This window comes from Anoplophora glabripennis, unplaced genomic scaffold (genome assembly GCF_000390285.2).
Source record: "Anoplophora glabripennis isolate ALB-LARVAE unplaced genomic scaffold, Agla_2.0 scaffold449, whole genome shotgun sequence".
In the NCBI taxonomy this organism is placed as follows: Eukaryota; Metazoa; Arthropoda; class Insecta; order Coleoptera; family Cerambycidae; genus Anoplophora; species Anoplophora glabripennis.
In genome coordinates, this window is record NW_019416560.1 from 403,451 (window position 1) to 422,906 (window position 19,456).

Sequence of the window (19,456 nt, forward strand, 5' to 3'; positions counted from 1 at the left end):
TGTGATGTGGTTGTGGTAGTGTAATGCTGTTTAATTATTGGAAATGGAATAATTTACTTTTTTTTTTGTTTTTAACTACATTTTCAAATAAATTTATCGATTAAGTCGGAAGACACAAAATTTCGAAATGAATAGTAAATACGAAGCAAGTGTATATCATGGTAATATAAGTTTTTATACCTGACCAGGTTTTGTTAACAATCATGATTTAAAATATAATTTGCTCTTTATTAAAATACTTTAAATTTGTCAGTGTTTATTAGGTACTCGCTCGATAAAAAAAGAAAGGTCAAGATCTCGATCACCAAGGCGAAGAGAAGAAATACACATCAAAAAAGAAATCAAAGAGGAACTCGATGACAAGGCACAAAACTCCAAAGAACAGGATAAAAAAATAGAAAATGTCGGTCTTGGGGCTAAAAACAGGTTAAAAAGTATGAGTATTCAAATGAAACTAAACTCAAAGAAAATCAGCTCAACTAAAAAACCAAAACTGACGGTGGCAGCTGCATTTAATCAAGACAGTGACAGTGAGCCAGAAGAGATGCCCCCTGAAGCTAGGATGCGTATGCGAAATATTGGCAGGTAAACATAATTTCAGATTAAAAATAAATTAATGAATAGAATAAAATAATTTAACCACAACATAAAACAGCACTTACGGGCCCCATTTAAAAAGTAGTTTCTTTCATATATTTTTTTAAAACGGAATGTATAAGTTCACAAGTTTAAAATAACTCGTAACCATTGAGACGAAATTATAGTTAAAAACTGTAATAATTCAAAGTAACGACAAATTACATACAAGAATCTATTATACATTGTCATACTCGGCTGCAAATTTGACGAGGACAAAAGCATTTAGAAGCCGCATAATTAACTTCTACCACCAAGCATTCAATTTGCAGAAGATTATGAGCCTCCCTATATCAAAATATCTTGATAAATAATGATTAAAAAGAGATTATTTGTTTGAAAGGCCAAATGTTGCTTTATATTATCATTTATTATGTTGTCACTAGGACTCGATGTTCTATGTTCATTTAATAGGTTTAAATCTGAAAATTTATTTCTCTCTTTTCACCACTCATCCAAATTTTTGAAATCTGTTTCCTTTTCACTACATCATCATTTTCCATTACTAAAACTAATGTTAATATATTTTTTTTAACACATGCTTGCACTAAAAATTTGTTGGCCGACGACGTTCGCAAGTTTATAAATGGTTGCTGAAAATTTAACCAACATTAGGCCAACCATATTGTGCGACTACATTTGCCAATGATTGGGGCATGATACATTTCATCATTGTGTTGCGCCTTCAAAATATGGCATGTGTATTTTATCAAATTATTGAGTGGAGTTAAAAGAAACTGTTTCTTGGCCTTTTTTATTTAAGAATTAGAAATATTTTTAATTTTACCACAGATAATTCTGTAGAAAATAAGATGGCTGTTTTTAACTAGTTTATTCAGGTTCATGTTGTTTATCGAATTGTGCACTTAAGGTGTTTTGTTGAAAATAAGCACATGTTGCATTTTGAAGGCGTAATGACGATTTATATAAACAAATATGTTTCTTTTTAGAGATACACCCACCTCATCTGGTCCCAATTCATTTGGCAAGACAAAACAAGGTTTTTCAGATGCGAAAAAAATGTTTGAAAAAAATTTAAAGGAAGCAATGGAAAGTGCTCTAGCGGATGACTAAATATATTTTAATAAATTTTTCAAAAATGGAATGACTGTTTTTTATAAAAGCATGTATTAATTGTATTATATATAGAGTAATCGACTATCCATTTTTGAAAAATTCCCAATTCTTCATTATTGCTAATGATATTTTAAAGAATGTTAATAGATTGAAAGTACATTGTACAAATCGGTAATGTGTAAGTATTAGTTTTATTAAATAAATTATGAATATATCATAGTTGTATTTATTTATGCCAACAGTTTTGTAAATTTGACTGCCTAAACTATAAATATAATAAAAAGAAAAAGAAAACAAATTGGGCAAAGTGAAAGCGTGCTTTTAAAGGTTACAGGATGTTGTAATTTTTTCAAATCAATTTCTTCACAAATGAAAATGTGAAAGTATGTATTTTTAAGTAATACCTTCTATAAAAAATGTTGACACAAATTTGATGAATAAATTACAAAATTTTTACTTGTATTGATTTATTTTTTTCTATCTTAGGATACAGTACAATATAAAAGGTACAAAAGAATTTTACATTTAAGTAAATAAAAAGAAAAGAAATGGACAAAACATGTACATGGAACTGATGAAAATTAATGTATGTGATAAAATAAATATTAAAAGACGAGAGGTACAGCTAAGACAAAAATAAAGAAAAGATAAAACACAAATTAATAATATATAGAAAAATCTGCAAAAAATAAATGCATTAACAATAAATATAATGAAATCAAGGTAAAAATGCTTTTGTTACTGAATTTATTAAATTAAATATATACACGACAGGAACAAAGCAAAATATGTAGTAAACTTGTAAGCTAACTAGGTACAAGAGATCAATGCACTTGCCCATATCTTTGGTACATAATAAATACAAAACTTCATTGTAAGAAATCAAGGAAACAATAAACTAAACGTTAAGAGAAATTATATTATTTTTGAACGGGATAATGGGCATACCATCCGAAGGCACCATTATCTCCAGTATGTGCTCCAAAATCTACAGCATCGTCATGATGACCAGTGTCTCTTTCAGGACGAACATTTTCAAGTGAAGGATTCTGAACTTGATCTTCGACAGGATGAGCAACCAGTAACTCGCACGTAAGCAAGATGGTACATAAGGCTATCACAAACTAAATGGAAGATAAAAGTTTTAATCACTGCACTACTGCACTAAAAAAAATATTTTACTTACATATTTCATGTTGCCTAGTTTAAACGTAACAGTTCTGGAACATAATGTAATATCTCATAAATGCATTCGATATTTATATATCGAAAACATGTTAGAAACTTTCTCTATTAACCACAAAACTTTTTAAGACAATAAATCGATTTATTATAGTGAAGTTAACTCATGCAGAAATTTTTCAGTTTTTCTTCAGTTACATTACATAGCTTAGCATAGGTTTTAAGAAGTATGAGTTACGACACTGAGGAATCGGAATAGACCATGGACAAATGTAATTTAGCAACTATACCATTTAACCAATATGAACTATTACTTTAATTAAATCGTAATATTATTTTTAAAGCTTTCATAAATTTATAAATGTAATTGTGGTTTATTCAAATTACGCGGGCATTTACGTTTCCGGAAAGTTGAACGCAGCCAACAATGCAGAACAAAACATTCCCAAGTCAATCCTGCTTCTCCGTCTTTATTTCCGATTTACTGTGAAGTAAACTTTGTAGAATGGTATGTTTATTCTTTTTTGGTATATTTAAATGTATATTCCTAGTTTATCACATACATTTCTTCTCAATTGAGCGGACAGTTAAGATATTTTATTGTTTATAAGTTAATTTAACCGTTGTAAATAGTTTCTCAGATAATAACCTCTATGTGGACACATGGTTATAAATTTGTTTCTTTCAGACCTGTAAAAGGCGTAACGGAGGCCGTTCCAAACACGGCAGAGGACATGTTAAGCCAGTTCGTTGCACCAATTGTGCTAGATGTGTGCCTAAAGATAAGGCCATCAAAAAGTTTGTTATTCGTAATATCGTAGAAGCTGCTGCTGTTAGGGATATTACTGAGGCATCAGTATATGGCCGTAAGTGTTGTTTTTCTTAATATTGGTTATTTAATTACAACTTAGTTTTCCTTACATCGCTGCACTTCATTAATATATTTTTTTATTCGTTCCAATTTTTTACACATGATAAGGGTCACGAGTCTGGTTTTTGACCATTTAGTAGTTTTTTTTAATTGAAGCCTTAACAACTTATCAAAAATTCTGTTTTGGGATCAACTGGCTACTAGTCTGATAAACAGTTATTCTGAAAACGCATGGAATATATAAAAATAATTTTATTTTTTGAACTTGAAAACTCGGCTTTTGTCATGTCTTCGCCCATGTTTTCGACTATCTGCTTCTGGACTTTGACCATAAATATTTTCATTTTAGACCATCCCTTATAATTTTAATCAAAAACTGTTATTCACACTTGAATTGAAGATAGCAAATAGAATAATAAAACTGACAACGAAGTAAATAAGAGTTTTTCGGGAATATTTTCGATATACATAAATAACTGCCATTTTTCTATCTGTTGTCAATAATTTGGTTAGAGATTCTACAACTGGAAGAATATATTATTTTAATCAATTAAGAAAAAAATTCGTACTAAATAAATTGAAGACCCATATAAAATCTACTGGTTATAAAGTATAAAAAGAAATCAGGGAATTCATGGAAAAATTTTGGAAAATTGGCTCATATTACAATATGCTATCAAGTAGTGAGTTAAAATAGAGAAGATATCTGATCACAATTAAATAAAAAGAGAGAAATTTGAAGCCAATTACGTGATTCTCGAGGTAGCTTGTTGAAATCCAGTCAGGATATCTAAGTATTACGGAACCACTCAGTTTTAAGTGTAAAATTATCAATATGTAATTGAAAAATGCATTTCTTGATCTAATATTGATAATTATATTAACAATAAAAAGCAAACGTATTTCAGAATAGTAAGTAACAAAAAATTAAAACAAAATGCAGTTTTGTGTTAGTATGTTTTCTTATTTAATTATAAATGCATATTTCCAAACTTGGGAATCTGTACATTGGAAAACCAAATGTAATTTTTTATGTAATTGGTAGTAGATGACTATTCTCGAGAAAAGAAAAATTAAGACACAAGTTGATATAATCATGTGTTAGAAAGTAAAAATAGTTTTTTGATAATTTTCATAATAGTAGAAGAGGGTTTAATGCAAGCAGTGTAGACATATTGTTCACAAATTTTGATAAATTAGTAACTGATAGCTGCCTAAATAAAATCTAAAAAATAATCTGTTAATTTACAGAATACGTCCTACCCAAATTGTACGCGAAGCTTCATTATTGCGTGTCATGTGCTATTCACAGTAAAGTAGTCCGTAACAGAAGCAAAAAGGACAGGAGAATCAGGACCCCTCCTCAAAGAAACTTCCCTGGTCGTGACAACAACAGAGCTCAGCCTCAACCAAGAAAGTAATATGATTTATGTTACTTATCCTGTTTATTTTATAATTAAACTATAAATATAAATAACAAACAATCTTTCTTTGCTGTTTTATTAAAAGAATCCATAATGAAAAAACTATAATATCTAGAAAACCTGTCATACTTTTTTAACAATGTAACAGCAAGCAGCTTTTCCAAAAACTACAAATATACCTGCACGCTGCTAAAATCATGTAGTATATTTAAAAAATTATGAGTTATTAAATGAAAAATTTGTATTGAAAAATATAAAAATGTTTTCCAGTGTTAACATTATTTTTTATGGGGTCAATGGTCAATGATGAAAACGAAAACGCTTTTGCTGCAGCACGATAACCACCAAAAATGATCCAATCTGCAAAAATGGAAAATAATGTAGTTATTTCTTGACGGACAGATTTGTTTTATTTTTTTCAAAAACAAAAAGTTTACGGTGTTTCAAAATATAATGTGCAATTTTCTACCAAAATATTTGTTTATATTAAAAGTTGGTCAATCAAAAAATCTAGGCTGTAGAGAAAACGATTATCTAAATTTGATATTAAAAAACATGCAAAAAGCCTTTGTTTAACAGCAGTAAAATGTGTTTAAAAGTTTTGAATGAAAGTGAACTTATAGCTAACATGCCATGTCAGCTTCATGCTGTGCACCTCATCCCTCTTGCATCTTTGTGTTGTTTATGGTTTTTTAAATTATTTTATTAAGAGTGGCTTTTGGCAACTGTCGAGAGATAGGGTAGTTAGATAGGTAGCCGTGCCGATCTGATGGGCTGGTGGTCACGATGCAATTAACTTTATAATGAAATGAATTATCTTAATTTTTTTATCTTAAAATTATAAATAAAAATGTGTAGGAATAATTTTTTTAAAATTTTAAGTATGTAACTCCTTAATTTTTAAGTAATTTTTTCAGAATATCTTTACTTTGGAAAATGAAAATTAGGCATTTTTGATAAATAACTTTTTATAAACAGTGCCACTGAATCATCAAAGCCAAAATATTTAAGCTTTTGACACAGGATGTGAAGAGTATCAAAGGCTTTAGTGTAATCTAATAATAAAAGAATATTTTAATTTTTAACAGTCGCCCTGAAATTGTCATCCATAACATTAACCACATTAACTAGAGCTGTATATTTCGACAGAAATTGATTGATTCATTTATTCAACAACTACTTCCAGCATTTTTGGAACAGTAAGATACTTACTGGTATATAATGCGATAACTCAATAGGACTAGGTTTTTAGGGGTAGGCATAACATAGCATATTTCCACTGTCTAGAGCAGTGGTATTCAAACTGTGTTCCGCGGAACCCCAGGGTTCCGCACAACCTCTGGGGGTTCCGCGACTCGGTCAAAAATTTAAAATTTTATTATCAATAATTACAAAATTCAAAAAATTTATACTCTACTTTTTATTTTTAGTACATGTGTATAAGAGCTTTATCTATTTATGCAAGTGCATGTAGTCGGCTTATAACATAAGCTGGCGCAGCGTTCTTCGCATTGGTTACATCGCCTTTCCCTTGATTTTTGGCTAGAGATTTATAAGGAATATCCTGAAATTGCTGACCAGGCAATAAATGTATGCCTTTTGCAACTACATACCTGTGCGAAAAATCATTTTCCACATACGTAACGACAAAAACAAAGTATCACAATGCGCTTAATGCAGAATTTGAAATGTGATTGCAACTTACGACAATAGCACCTGATTTTAACATATTATGTAAAAATATTCAAGCACATCCCAGTCTTTGATTATATTTACACTTTTTAATTACTCAATAAATAATTACTTTAACTTTAGTCTTACATTAATTTTTTCTTAGTGGAATATTTATTTTGTTAATCGTAGTACATATTTATAAATATATTAAATAATCAATAAAAAATGTGTTCAAAAATTTTGTGTAGGGGTTCCTCAAAAAAATCGAAATGGTGGGGTCTCGTACGTCGTAAAAGTTTGAAGACCGCTAGTCTAGAGAATGGATGTAGGAAAAAGCACTTAATAATAAATGTTAAATATGCACTGAAAACAGGGAGTACAAAAGTTAACATTTTCGAATCGATGCCATCTGCCCTATTCAGATTAAACTTAATGATACACATTGCTTTTCAACTTTTTCAGTAGATAATTTCATTGGACAATTATTAATATTGAGATATTTATCATTATATATCACAAGTAATATGTATCTTCGCCTTCACCCATAACATAAGTTAGACTTTATTAAAAAAAAGTGTTAAAATTGTTGGCACTAAATTCAGGAATTTTTGTTTTATGATTTTTTAGGTAACATTTAAGTAGTTAATAGCTCTTCAAAATTTCTTAGATCTTTTATTTTTGTTACAAGAAAGCTTTTTTCTTTTCCTGTTTATATATTAACTAAATTTCTTAATTCGTTAAGAATAATTCCATGATCTTTTCATGTTTAATAATCTCTAATATTCATCATAAATTTTCAGTTAACCAGGGTGCAGGTGATTTAGAAACTCTTATTTTTGGTTGCATGAATATCAAAAACTTCACTTAAATTGTTATTCCAAATTCAACAATTTCATCTATCGACTCAGTATGATATATATCTAACTTGTTTAACAGTATTAAATCAATAACATAGCCCCACAAAAAAAAAGGGCACTTTGCAACCCTCGTACGCTCAGTTATTATTGCGAAGGACTCCCTCGAAAGGGTTGGTACGCCTTCTACACCCCTTCTACTTTTATACTCTTCCGGACATGGATCTGCATCATGAAAGCTTCTAGCTTATAAGAGGGAGGGTGAACACAACCAAAGAACCAACCCCCTACAGTGGTGAAAAGTGCCCTCTGCTGGACGGGGTTGAGGAAGATATGGGAGAGCAAATTTTTCTTGTTTTTCCTGCTCAATGGTCACAGTGCATTGAGCAGAACAGCCCTCAACTGCTTTGCCCGTACCCATCTAAGGGGTATTAAGTGAATTTAATAAAATCTACATAGGTTTGTTCCATTCAAACGTGAAACATAAGAATAAATTTCTCAGAAGTATATGACACTGATGAAGCAAAAACTAAATTTATAAAATTAACCTCCTTGACTGATCCTTTTTGGCGCAAGAGTTTACATATTTAATTTTTTTTCTTTTCAGTGTGCCAAAAATATCTAATAAAATAAAAAGTCCCATCGAATTTCACTCATTCTGTACGCATTAAAAAATAATCAGTTTAACTTGACTACCTAACAACTCATCATACTTACCACAAATCGATAGTCAACTGTACCCAATTTGTTGATAAATGTAAAATGAAACATGAAAATAATGTAAAAATGTAATGTGTAGCAGATGAACTAACCAAAATGAGAAAAATAAATTTAGACATAGATATGTAATTTTTATTACCTTCAAACATATGCCCTGTATCAGTTTTTGCAATAAATACAATAATTTTTGAAGTCTTTCCTTTTGGCTTATAATACTGATTTAAAAAAGATGAAAATCTGCTTTTATTATAACCATCATTTATAATAGCAATGTAAAATAATATATTTTTACACTCCGTTATTAATATTTTAAGCTCTTCTTAAGTTTTATTATATAATTATACCCCTTTGAGAACTAAACCTTATCAATACAATCATGGGTATAGCTAGGAACTCATCCAGGGGAAGGGCTGAACCTTGTAGGGGAACATAATCTTGTAGAAGAGTATATTTAACTTTATTTCCACAGATTCATCCTCTCCCACCTTTGACAATGCCCATCAATACAATATTGTATATTTATAAATACAGCCACCGCTAAGTAAAACAATTTTGTTTTTATTCAATAATATACATATTGCTACAGTATTCCACACAAAATTGCACAAATCATTCTCAAAAATAAAAATTATTTAATACGTTTTTTAACATGATTTTTTCAAATTCGCGCCAACAGTACTTCCAAAGCTCGATGGAATGTACAAAGTACCATTCAAAAACTATAGCATGTCTGGTTTTTCCATGTTAACATGTCCTTAAATATACAGGCTATCGCGCTTGAATGTGATACAAGCCTGTAACTTCTTTATTTTTTTGGTCGATTTCAAAAATTTTTATTTTGGAATGTGGGCTAAAAAAACTACCTAATATTGCTGTTTTTATTAATGCAATTCACGGCCAACTAGGACGCGTTTTCTTGACATCAAAACAGCCGATTGGTATTAGCGATTTTTTTTTTTTTTTTCAAAAAACATTACATATTCTCGTTCAGCATCCCTTAAAACGTCTTACCACTATGTTTCATCAAAATCAATACATCTTCAGGCGAGCACTCCATGCCTGTAACTTCTTTATTTTTTGACAGACTTCAAAAAATTTTTTGATGGAATGTAGGATAAAAAAACTATCTAACTGTAATACTGCAGTTTTTAGGTAGAGTTTTTTATCCTACATTCTAAAAAAAAAATTTTGAAATCGGTCAAAAAATAAAGAAGCTACAGGCTTGTATCAAATTTAAGCGTGACACCCTGTATAAGCAGAATCAAGTGGGACTATTTTTTCTATAGGTAGAACTCTGAAAGGTTATCATTAGCAACAATTGGTTCTCCATTGCAGTAAGCACATGGCCAGCTATGATTTGTTATATTGGTGCATTTGTTTCAGAAAAATATATTAAGGGTTTTTTTATTAAAATAATGACACTGGAGGATCAATTCCACTTCCCCCAAAAAAGGTGTGTATCAAATTTGCAGAAAAAAATATATCAATTATTTTTTCCAAATATGCCAATAAATTGTTAAAAGATGCAAAGCGCAATTTTATACTGTGCATCTATGATGCTATGAAATCAAAAACAGTTGTCTTAACTAACAGTACAAATTTTATTAATGACAACTTTTTCTCATTTAATATCGAATAAATATTTTTTATTCAAATTTGATTCATAACTATTTTTTTGGCAGATGTAAAATAGTCCTATCAAGTTTTGTTTGGATTTCATGGCATTTTAGATGTGCTCCACAAAGTTTTATTTCGAATTTTTTTTATGTTTGTTGGCATGAAGAAAAATATTATTTTTTTAATTCGGTACACAACTATTTTGGAAGAGTTTTTTATATAAAAAAATCCTGAACAGTTCTGAAAAATGCAATAGTTGCCAAATGATGACCTTTTGGGCTTTACCCATAAAAAAATGTCCTAGTTGATTCCATCAATTTACTTGTATTTAAGGGAATGTAGCACACCGTATATGGGGTGATACTTTTCTTTGGAACTATGGCCTCTCTTAAAATTTTTAATTGCTACAACACTGACTGTTAGGAAAAGACAATAACTCTTTGTTTTGTCTCCTAATTTTTTTATTTCATAAGTTTTTAACTGTTTAGATGGTGTCATCAAACTGTTAGGTATGTACCTAAACATGGTCCATTATTGGCTAGATAAAACTAATATAATTTGGTACAAATACGTATCTACCAGGAAACTTGTAAAAAACAATATAATTTTATCACAAAAATAAAGATGTTCCTTATTTTTGGTCAGACCACCTGTAGAATTTTGTTAATGGAATACTGCAATGGCTCTGTATAAAGTTTTTCATATATTTTGGTATGTGTATGCATTGCAAAAAAATAATGGTTACAACAAATACGCCTTAAAATCTATCCATGCACTGTCACTACAGCATAGTGCCCACCTTAGACAAGATTAGTGTATCGTGTAAATAATTTTTGTAGAAAGTTAAAATTTAAAGCTTTTAAATATTTTTGGCTTTAACATTATGGTAATGACAGTGCAAATTTGAAATTACGTAAAATAAGTGTAATTTTCTGATCACAAAGGTATTATTTTGCCTAAAGATTGATTTAAATATTGCTAATATTTAATAGTCAACCCCTGAAATTGTCTTTTTTTTGGAGAAATAATTATATACATAGTAAGTATATACAACTTTAAAATATGATATACGTAACTACAATTTATTCTTTAATTCAAGAGATAAAGTAAATGCATTCTCGTGAGTTAAAGAATGATTTTAAATATACACATTAAGCAAAATTTAGTACATAGTTAAGTATTTTTAACATTATGCATTGGTCAAGTAAATAATATATATTAATAGTCAATAAAAATCGATCGACTAATTATTTTTATTTTCAAGTTAAATGCTAGAAGAAATAAAACATCCATCATTTAATAAATGCATTAATACACCATCGATTAAAAAAATACAGGTTATTTCTAAAATATGGTGCCAAACTGAAACAGGAGGTATTAAATATCAAAAATTTTACCATGATCGAGTGCTCAAAAGTAATTACTCCAAAATGGCTGATCAAATCCAAATGAAACTGGATACAGATCTTTAGGTTATTGATTGCAATAAGTTCATTAAATAATATAATTTAAAAGTTAATAATTTTTTTCTCATTCACAATGCAGGGAGTAATTGAGAATTTTTTACCTTATAAAATTACCTTAATAAATAAAATAATTATTATATAATAATAAATAAAATAATAATATAATTTTAAATGCACCAATTCCAAATGTGAAATGAATTGCTTTCAAACTTTGTTAAAATAAGAAAAAGGATTAGATAAGATTATCAATATCCAACAGTTTCTGTCTTTTAAGATATTCCTTTAGAAAAATGAATTATTTTGCTAAAAATGCCTTATATAACTTTTTTATGAATGAGGAAAAAATTATTGGCCCTCGAGGTTATTGCAATCAATAATCTAATTAACTGTTTTTGAACCTATGTTCATAGAAAATGTTTTGCTTAAAATGGCATTTCTGATCCTACTTCAGTTTGGCACAAAATTTAAGAGGAATTTAGGATGACCCAGAACTGAAGGTTGACCGCCATTATACAAAAACAGAAAGAGTAAAAAGGAAATGCAAGTAGGGATCTTTATGGCGCGTCAGTGCGTACCTGCTAGTACTTCATTTTTTTTGTACATACTGTCGTTTGAAAGGAAAGAGATATCGTAATAATCGATTTTGAGAAAAAAAGGAACTTTACATGAAGTTAAAAAATATTTATGAAATTGGGGAAAATAATTTCGAACCAGACACACTGACGGACCCTAAAGCAATAAACTTAGCAGGATAAAATTTTAAGTTAAATACTTATATCAGCATGGCATAAAAATGCACACATGAAGTTTCCATTTCTTCTTTCCAATTTTCTGTAATGGTAGCCAACCATCAGTCCTGAGTCACCGTGGACATATACTGGATGTGACTAAAATACTTGACTAAACTTTGATGACAGATTCTATGTTTACAAATCATTAAAAAAAAATCCTATAAACATGCATCCAGAAACACTTCGTTTTCACGATATATGCAATAAAATAGCAATTTCGTGGTCTATGAATAGAATATTATTTGCATGCCTTCCCGCAACAATTTTTCCAACATGAAATAAATCACAAATTTTCATTAATTTTGAATATCTTATAGGTATTTCAAAAATTAAGCATCTTCGGACTCATGTTTACACAGACTTTTGTTAACATGCACCATTAAGAGTTAAAAAAGCATTTTAGTTACAATCTGTATATAAAATATAATATCTACAAAAGACACTAGGAGAAAATTAAAAAAAAAAACAAATTTTAAACTTTTAATAAATATTTCAACATACGGTAAAAAAAAATAATTTGGAAACATCGGGAAGCTTTTTCATTTATCATTACCTCTATTTTGTCTTCCTTGCTAATTAGTTATAAGTTTGTACAAATACATTATTTTTTAATACTCTCAAAATTTTATAATGCTATAGGTCCATAATAATTAACATTTAACCCAAAAACTTCAGTTTAATATAATCAAAAATATATTATATTGGTGCACACAATTATATTATTTATTGTTTATTCCACATTTTAACTATAAAATATAGAATCTATAATAGAAAACATTAATGTACCTTTCTCTAAACTTGTCAAGTGCACTAGAGATCCATCAATGAGATCTAGACCGAAGCAGCAGAGATTGTCAGAATTAAAACACATATTAACAAAAACTATGGATAATGCTTTCTTCAGTGGTTCGACTCCATGAAAACTGAATGTCGAAGATTAAATCAAAGCTTTAACTAGTTTGTAAAATATTGTATACAGGGTGATTCACAACTTATCTACCAAAATTTGGGAATAAATGAGTCATGAAAAATGGAGTCAATATCGTAAAAAAAAATTGTAAAATCCTTATAGTTTCTGAGAAAAAAATTTATTAAATTTGTAGTATTTTCAACCTTTACATTGCTGGGCTACAGTAGTCTCTAGTGTCATTTGCCCATTTTCTGTCCATGCATTTTTTATTACACTTTGCCGTCGTGCTGGTCGTCAACTGCAAGCTTAGCCTTGTATAAGGTCAGGTTTTACAGTGGGCCAGTTTTTTTAAATCATTTTCGAATTGCCCTTTTGATTTTTTTTTACAAAATTGTATTTGTCCCCTGTACATCCAAAAATATTTTTTTCGGATAAGTTCTGAATCATCCTATATGAGTAGACTTGAAAAATATATATAAACTTGAGCCAAATAAGGCTCGGTACCTAATAAGGCCCACATTTTGGAAATTCTGCTATGACTTCTGGTTACAAAACGAATAATTATTTTGTTTTACACATACAAAAGAAGTTAGAAATCTAAATAAATATTTAATAAACCTACTGAAATCTAGCAGCTGGAGAACATTAACCATGGAGAACATGCGTGCAATGACAACTAGTGAAAATTAAATTGTACTTGAATAATGAAGTGTGGATCCCATATTGTTCTTATGACATCTCGAAAAGATTGCACTTGTACGGCAAAATATATATTGTTTTTCATAATCACCAGATATTATTTTTCACAAAATTAAGTTTTATTTGTAATTATACCAACTTAAATTTTAATTTGAAACTAACCTAGAAGGTTCAAAACATCTAAATCAATAAAATATATATATATGTATATTCTGAAAATTAAAAAAACAGTATGGATCCCAAACGTATTATCAAAATATGACCTCTTTAATTTTAACCGTTCACCACTGCACACATGATTTTTATTAAGGAGGTTTATCTGATTTGGAATTGACAAACAAATACATATTCATAAAAAAAATTAATATAAGCTTATTAATATGAAGAAAATCATCAAAAAAAATTATTACTAGTTTGGATACCTAAGACACGATATTAATAAAATAATTTTTCACGATTTAGTACGAAGTCTTATGAGAATGCAGATTTTTTTGATCTTTCCACTTAGAATGCGCAACAATTGACAAACAGTTTCCACAGCAACTTGTATAAATAGGAAACCTATATCTAAAGAACAGTATGACAGCTCGTAGAAATCGATTAGGTACTTGTAAGATACATAATTTATAATAATTCTCCTTCAAACTGCTGTCGTTCACTAACTTAACCTCCATATGCGTAATAGCGGCAACGGCGCGGTTCTCAATGAAGCGTATTATTTGAAATTCACAGGCGTGACATATGATGTATATTTCAAGCTTAGGCTTCCAAACAAACAGAATGATCGAATGCGAGCGAGCGAACGCCGAGCCGTGCGCGCTCCAGCCCAGTGCAACATTGCCAAATCTAAAGGCTTACTATTTTAGTCACTAGCGAATCTACAGAAACTCTCGTTAGACTTTAGACGTACCTCCGTAACCGATAAACCTCCTTAATGAATAGCCATTTAAAAAAATATATTTTTTTTCTGTTTATCTTGTGCGAATGGACCCCATAACTTTTGGTGAATTACTAGAAATGATATCACCATTTAGACAAAAAAAATCTGCTATTACGTTTGAAAACAGCTGAAATGAATGCATATGTCGCGAGTACGCCCATATACGACAGTTGCGCAACGCCACTCGTGCAATTAATTTCAGTTTTGAATTTCTGCAACTAGTTGCACAGCACCTCAAACAACACCATACACTATACCATTGTTTGCACAACAGCCTCAGATATAGGTATGTTCGCAGGTGATAACATAATTTAAGTGTAGTTTTTAAGTAAAGTTTAAAATTATTAAAATCCAGGATTCTAATAAGGCCAGTTGCACGTGCACTATAGTCTATTTAAAAAAAACATACTTTTTTGATTTTCAAAAATTAAAATGAATATAATAAGCAAATAATAATTCCATTCTATGTTTAAATGTAACAAACTTCAGAAATAACATTAGATATTTAAAATGAACATGTGGGCCTTATTTATGTCTTAGCCTTAGCTCAGTTTTCCTCTAAAAAATAAAATTTAATTTATTTTTAGCCAAATTAAAACTGTTTGGCAACAGGCCAAAGCAACTACTACAAAGCACTAGTTTTATATCTCTTATTCTGTTATTATAGAAATAATCTATCACTGAATCACATCTCATAGAAATTACAATAAAATGAAAAACTCTATTATTACACGAATCTCTGTTGCCACAAAAAAATTATACAGGGTGTTAATTAAGTATGTACAATAAATTCAACAGACGATTATTTGAGTGATTTTAAGACAAAAAAGTTCATATAAACATTGGCCATTTTGAAGATACAGGGTGTTAAATTTTTGTAAAAAAAATGCTATTTTGTAAATGGCAATTTTGTTGTAATTTGGCAGTGTTATTTGTAGTGTTAAGGGGCTAATTTATCCCTAACTTGACTAGATTTATTAAGTCCCGAGTACCTTAACGAATATTTTTGACAAAAAAATATATGCCACTGACTTTTTTTGCAACTTTTATATATTTTTTGAATTAAGCAACTAAAAATACAACTTTTTTGTAGAAAAAAAAATAAAATCCACTTAATTGCATATCCCTGGACCACACAACAAACATGGGGAAAAGTGGCAAATTACAACAAAATTGGGTAAAGGGTATTTAAGATATTTATGAAATAGCAATTTTTTTCCAAAAGTTTAACACCCTGTATCTTCAAAACGAAGCATCTGCGGACCAATGTTCATATGAACTGTTTGTCTTAAAATCACTCAAATAATAGTCTGATGAATTTATTGTACATACTTAATTAACACCCTGTATATAAATAGCTACAAAAATATTATCACTAAAATATATCAGTTATTATCATACCTGGAAGAAAATTGTAATTGTACCATATTTGAACACTGTTTTGACAAAATTGAATTTAAAAAAACATTCTGTAAACTTTTACATGTTTTGTATAATTATTTCTAAAGATTACAATGTACAAAGTTTAATGTGTATTTCCAATTTTAAAAAATTCAACTTTGGTTTATATTTCCAAAACTCAACCCTTTTTGTTTTTCTTAAGTATTAAGTACACAAAAAAATTACTAATTATTTAGTAGTTAACTTTTTGTTGAAGTACGACAGTAGCTAAGATATTTATGTGGCAATACTTCTGCAACTTATTTCTATATATCCCAGATCTAATTATTTCACAAAGCTAGTAAAAGTACAGCGAAGCAACTTTTTATGCAAACTTAACATGAAAAACATCAAATTTAATAATACCACGATAAGTACATACGTATAACATTACTTGGGAATCTTTAAAAATATGCAATGTAAAATTAACAAAAAAAAGTCCCAATTTGCTTCACATTCATATCAATCTTCAATATCAACTAATAATGAGTAACTTATAAAATAAAGTTATATACGCTAATACACAGTTCACAGTATTAGTACAAAACACACAAATCTTTTTTTTATTAATGTATCATATTAAAGCTGTGGAGACTAGGCCTATTTCATTTTATATTCGATTGAAGACACTGCCATTGTCAAAACTAGCCAATCATATTAGCACCCTTTAAATGGTGGATCAATTTCAGCAAAACTGAAAGATATTTTCTATTTTCTAGATACTAGACCAGAAATACTAAAATTTTCAAAAATGATATTTTGATTAGGAAAACCACATTTTGATATCTTGATTCATTTAGAAGGTACAGGATGTTTTTTGTGATGCTGAACAACTTTTCTATTTGAGAATTTTTTTGTTTTAATAGTTATGTAATTTTTTCTATAGCTTGTGTTTTTCAGTTAAACCCAAACTTAAATTTTTGGAATATCCATATATTTTAGAATTTTAAAATGTATATATTTCAAACGCATGGTATTAACAGAAATAATTTTTTAATAAAGCTATTTTTTGTTCATTACCAATTGAGTCAATTATATTAAACGATTTACAAAATATACACTTCTAAGTAGCCTTATTTAAATTCTATTTCTGTTATTCTATGAGATAAAAATCCATTGGTTCTCTGAAATTACGAGCAACTGCATTTGCCGCATTATTAATGTTGTACAATTTATTTAAGATACAATTGCTACTGTAAGTTATAAAACAGAGCTAGACTGACACCAGTCTTAACTGACCTGCCTTTAGAAAAGCAAAGCCCAATGCACTAGTATTCTTCATAATAGTAACGGAGATGTTTTTGTTTTACAACTGATGTGTATAACCAGGCACAGCAGGAGTAGTAGTCATTTCTAAGGACGATAAGACTAGAGAAATTACTAAGAGTAAAATCATGTATAATTCTGGAATTGTATACTGGAGATTCATTAATTTTCTGTCCGTTTCCAATTATACAGATTTGGTCAAGTTGCTATGTATGAAATCATAGATGTACTTTACCGACTGTTCGCTGTTTGAGTTTTTAAGAGCCTTTTTACGAAATTTCTTTAAAATGGCATTGCTTAGCTGCAGTATGTAACTGTGAATATAGCACCATTTACAGGATTGTTCTGTTCATATTTTGAACAAATTTTAGTTTCAATAAAGGCAGTTTTATCATTGCACCTGCAGAATTTATTTATGTAATTTAGAAATAACTAATTTAATATTTTTTTGATGTAATAGACAGATTAACGACAGGGACTAATTCTGTTTCGCAGTTCACACAGATGAGACGTCACAAATATAACACATAGCATAGATCCAGAAAAACTCAATTTTTGGTCAATACCAAATAATTTCATAATTTTACTTTGAAGGTAAGATAAGTATCAAAAAATATTTTTTTGTAATTCCACTGCTTCATCCAATTAAGTGTGTTATAAATGTCTGTGGAAAATAAATGCAAAATTTTACACAAATAAAAAAGTTATTTGACATTACAAAACATTACAAAAATGAAGTTTTCTATATCTCTTAAATGAATCAAGATGTAGTATTGGTCGTTCAATATTTCTCAAATATCAAGTCTGTGGCAACTTAATTACCTTTTGTCTACACTTTCGGCATATATGAGATGCATAGAATTGGCCACCCATAGCTGGTAATTATTTTGTATCTTTTGCCTTTGCATATTTCTAATCAATCTGAGTTTTGACATAAGAAAATATCGAAAAGAACTGTTGCTAAATATGGGGTTCTAATGAGTTACGTTCAAGTAATAACTAAAATTTATAAAAACGTATGTGATTACTAGAGAGCGGACAATGTGTGTCATTAACCCGAAGAATAGGTCAAATTTTGATAGAGATGTGTACGCGTTCAAAAATGTATTGTGTATAAACTATGCAAAATATAATTATTATGTATAGCAAATATATCGTATTATCCTCGCGAAGATTTGTACCCTTTATTTAAAATCCATATATCATGTGAACAGGTTAAATAACGAGAAAAGAAATGAAATGACACTTGCGCCCATCTCTAGTCCATCCATCGACATCGGTTGCGTTTATCGAATTCCTATTGGTCAGAATTCAAACTGCAGCCCTGTTATGAATGGAGCGTGAGTTGAACTATTCTATCATGTGCGTCGCCTGAGAATATTTGTTACATTGACACCTAATTTCCAATTAAAAGAACGACACTATTTTTAACCGAACTTTATTTAATAAATATGTAGTATACAATTTCTGATTTTCTAAATATTTTATAACGCCTAAAAATGTATGTACCGTGGAATTTTCGTGAATTATCACGTAAATTTTCGATGCATACCCGACATGCCACTGCGTCATGGATAATGTATCTAGGTTTATGAATGACATATCTATGTTCAAGGTTAATGTCACAAATTGTCCGCTCTCTGGTGATTACCTACTTTTTAAATAATGACTGAAATCTTGAGAATTTAGAAACAAGTATATTGGTATAAAACTATAAATTAAAAATAAATAGTTTTTTTATACAAACAATATTACTATTTAATGACTAGATATTATCACTAATATAGTTAAGATTTTAATCTTGGAAGTCTGTGTGTTTTGTACCACTTTATGGCACAATTAAGATTTAGAGAAGCAGAAGAATAACAGAATCACATTAAGGCAATAAT

General features: G+C 29.3%; 3 protein-coding genes across 4 annotated transcripts; 2 read left to right on the forward strand and 1 right to left on the reverse strand.

Annotated features, from left to right (window-relative positions):
• LOC108909560 (PEST proteolytic signal-containing nuclear protein) lies at positions 1–1,890 on the forward strand. Of its 2 annotated transcripts, none has more exons than XM_018713938.1 (3): positions 1–161; positions 254–585; positions 1,587–1,890. In XM_018713938.1, the coding sequence occupies exons 1-3, from the start codon at positions 159–161 to the stop codon at positions 1,708–1,710; spliced, it is 459 nt and encodes a 152-aa protein (XP_018569454.1). In that variant the 5' UTR covers positions 1–158; the 3' UTR covers positions 1,711–1,890. The 2 variants fall into 2 exon arrangements, with proteins under 2 accessions (XP_018569454.1, XP_018569453.1); XM_018713937.1 differs by having other exon boundaries at positions 264–585.
• Positions 1,891–2,439: 549 nt separating this feature from the next.
• Positions 2,440–3,003, reverse strand: LOC108909561. The gene is made up of 2 exons (XM_018713939.1): positions 2,900–3,003; positions 2,440–2,837 (listed from the first exon to the last, which is right to left on the reverse strand). The coding sequence occupies exons 1-2, from the start codon at positions 2,906–2,908 to the stop codon at positions 2,634–2,636; spliced, it is 213 nt and encodes a 70-aa protein (XP_018569455.1). The 5' UTR covers positions 2,909–3,003; the 3' UTR covers positions 2,440–2,633.
• Positions 3,004–3,330: 327 nt separating this feature from the next.
• LOC108909564 (40S ribosomal protein S26) lies at positions 3,331–5,255 on the forward strand. Its single transcript, XM_018713943.1, has 3 exons — positions 3,331–3,403; positions 3,584–3,761; positions 5,018–5,255. Exons 1-3 carry the CDS (start codon positions 3,401–3,403, stop codon positions 5,185–5,187), a joined length of 351 nt encoding a protein of 116 aa, XP_018569459.1. The 5' UTR covers positions 3,331–3,400; the 3' UTR covers positions 5,188–5,255.
• Positions 5,256–19,456: the final 14,201 nt, after the last annotated feature.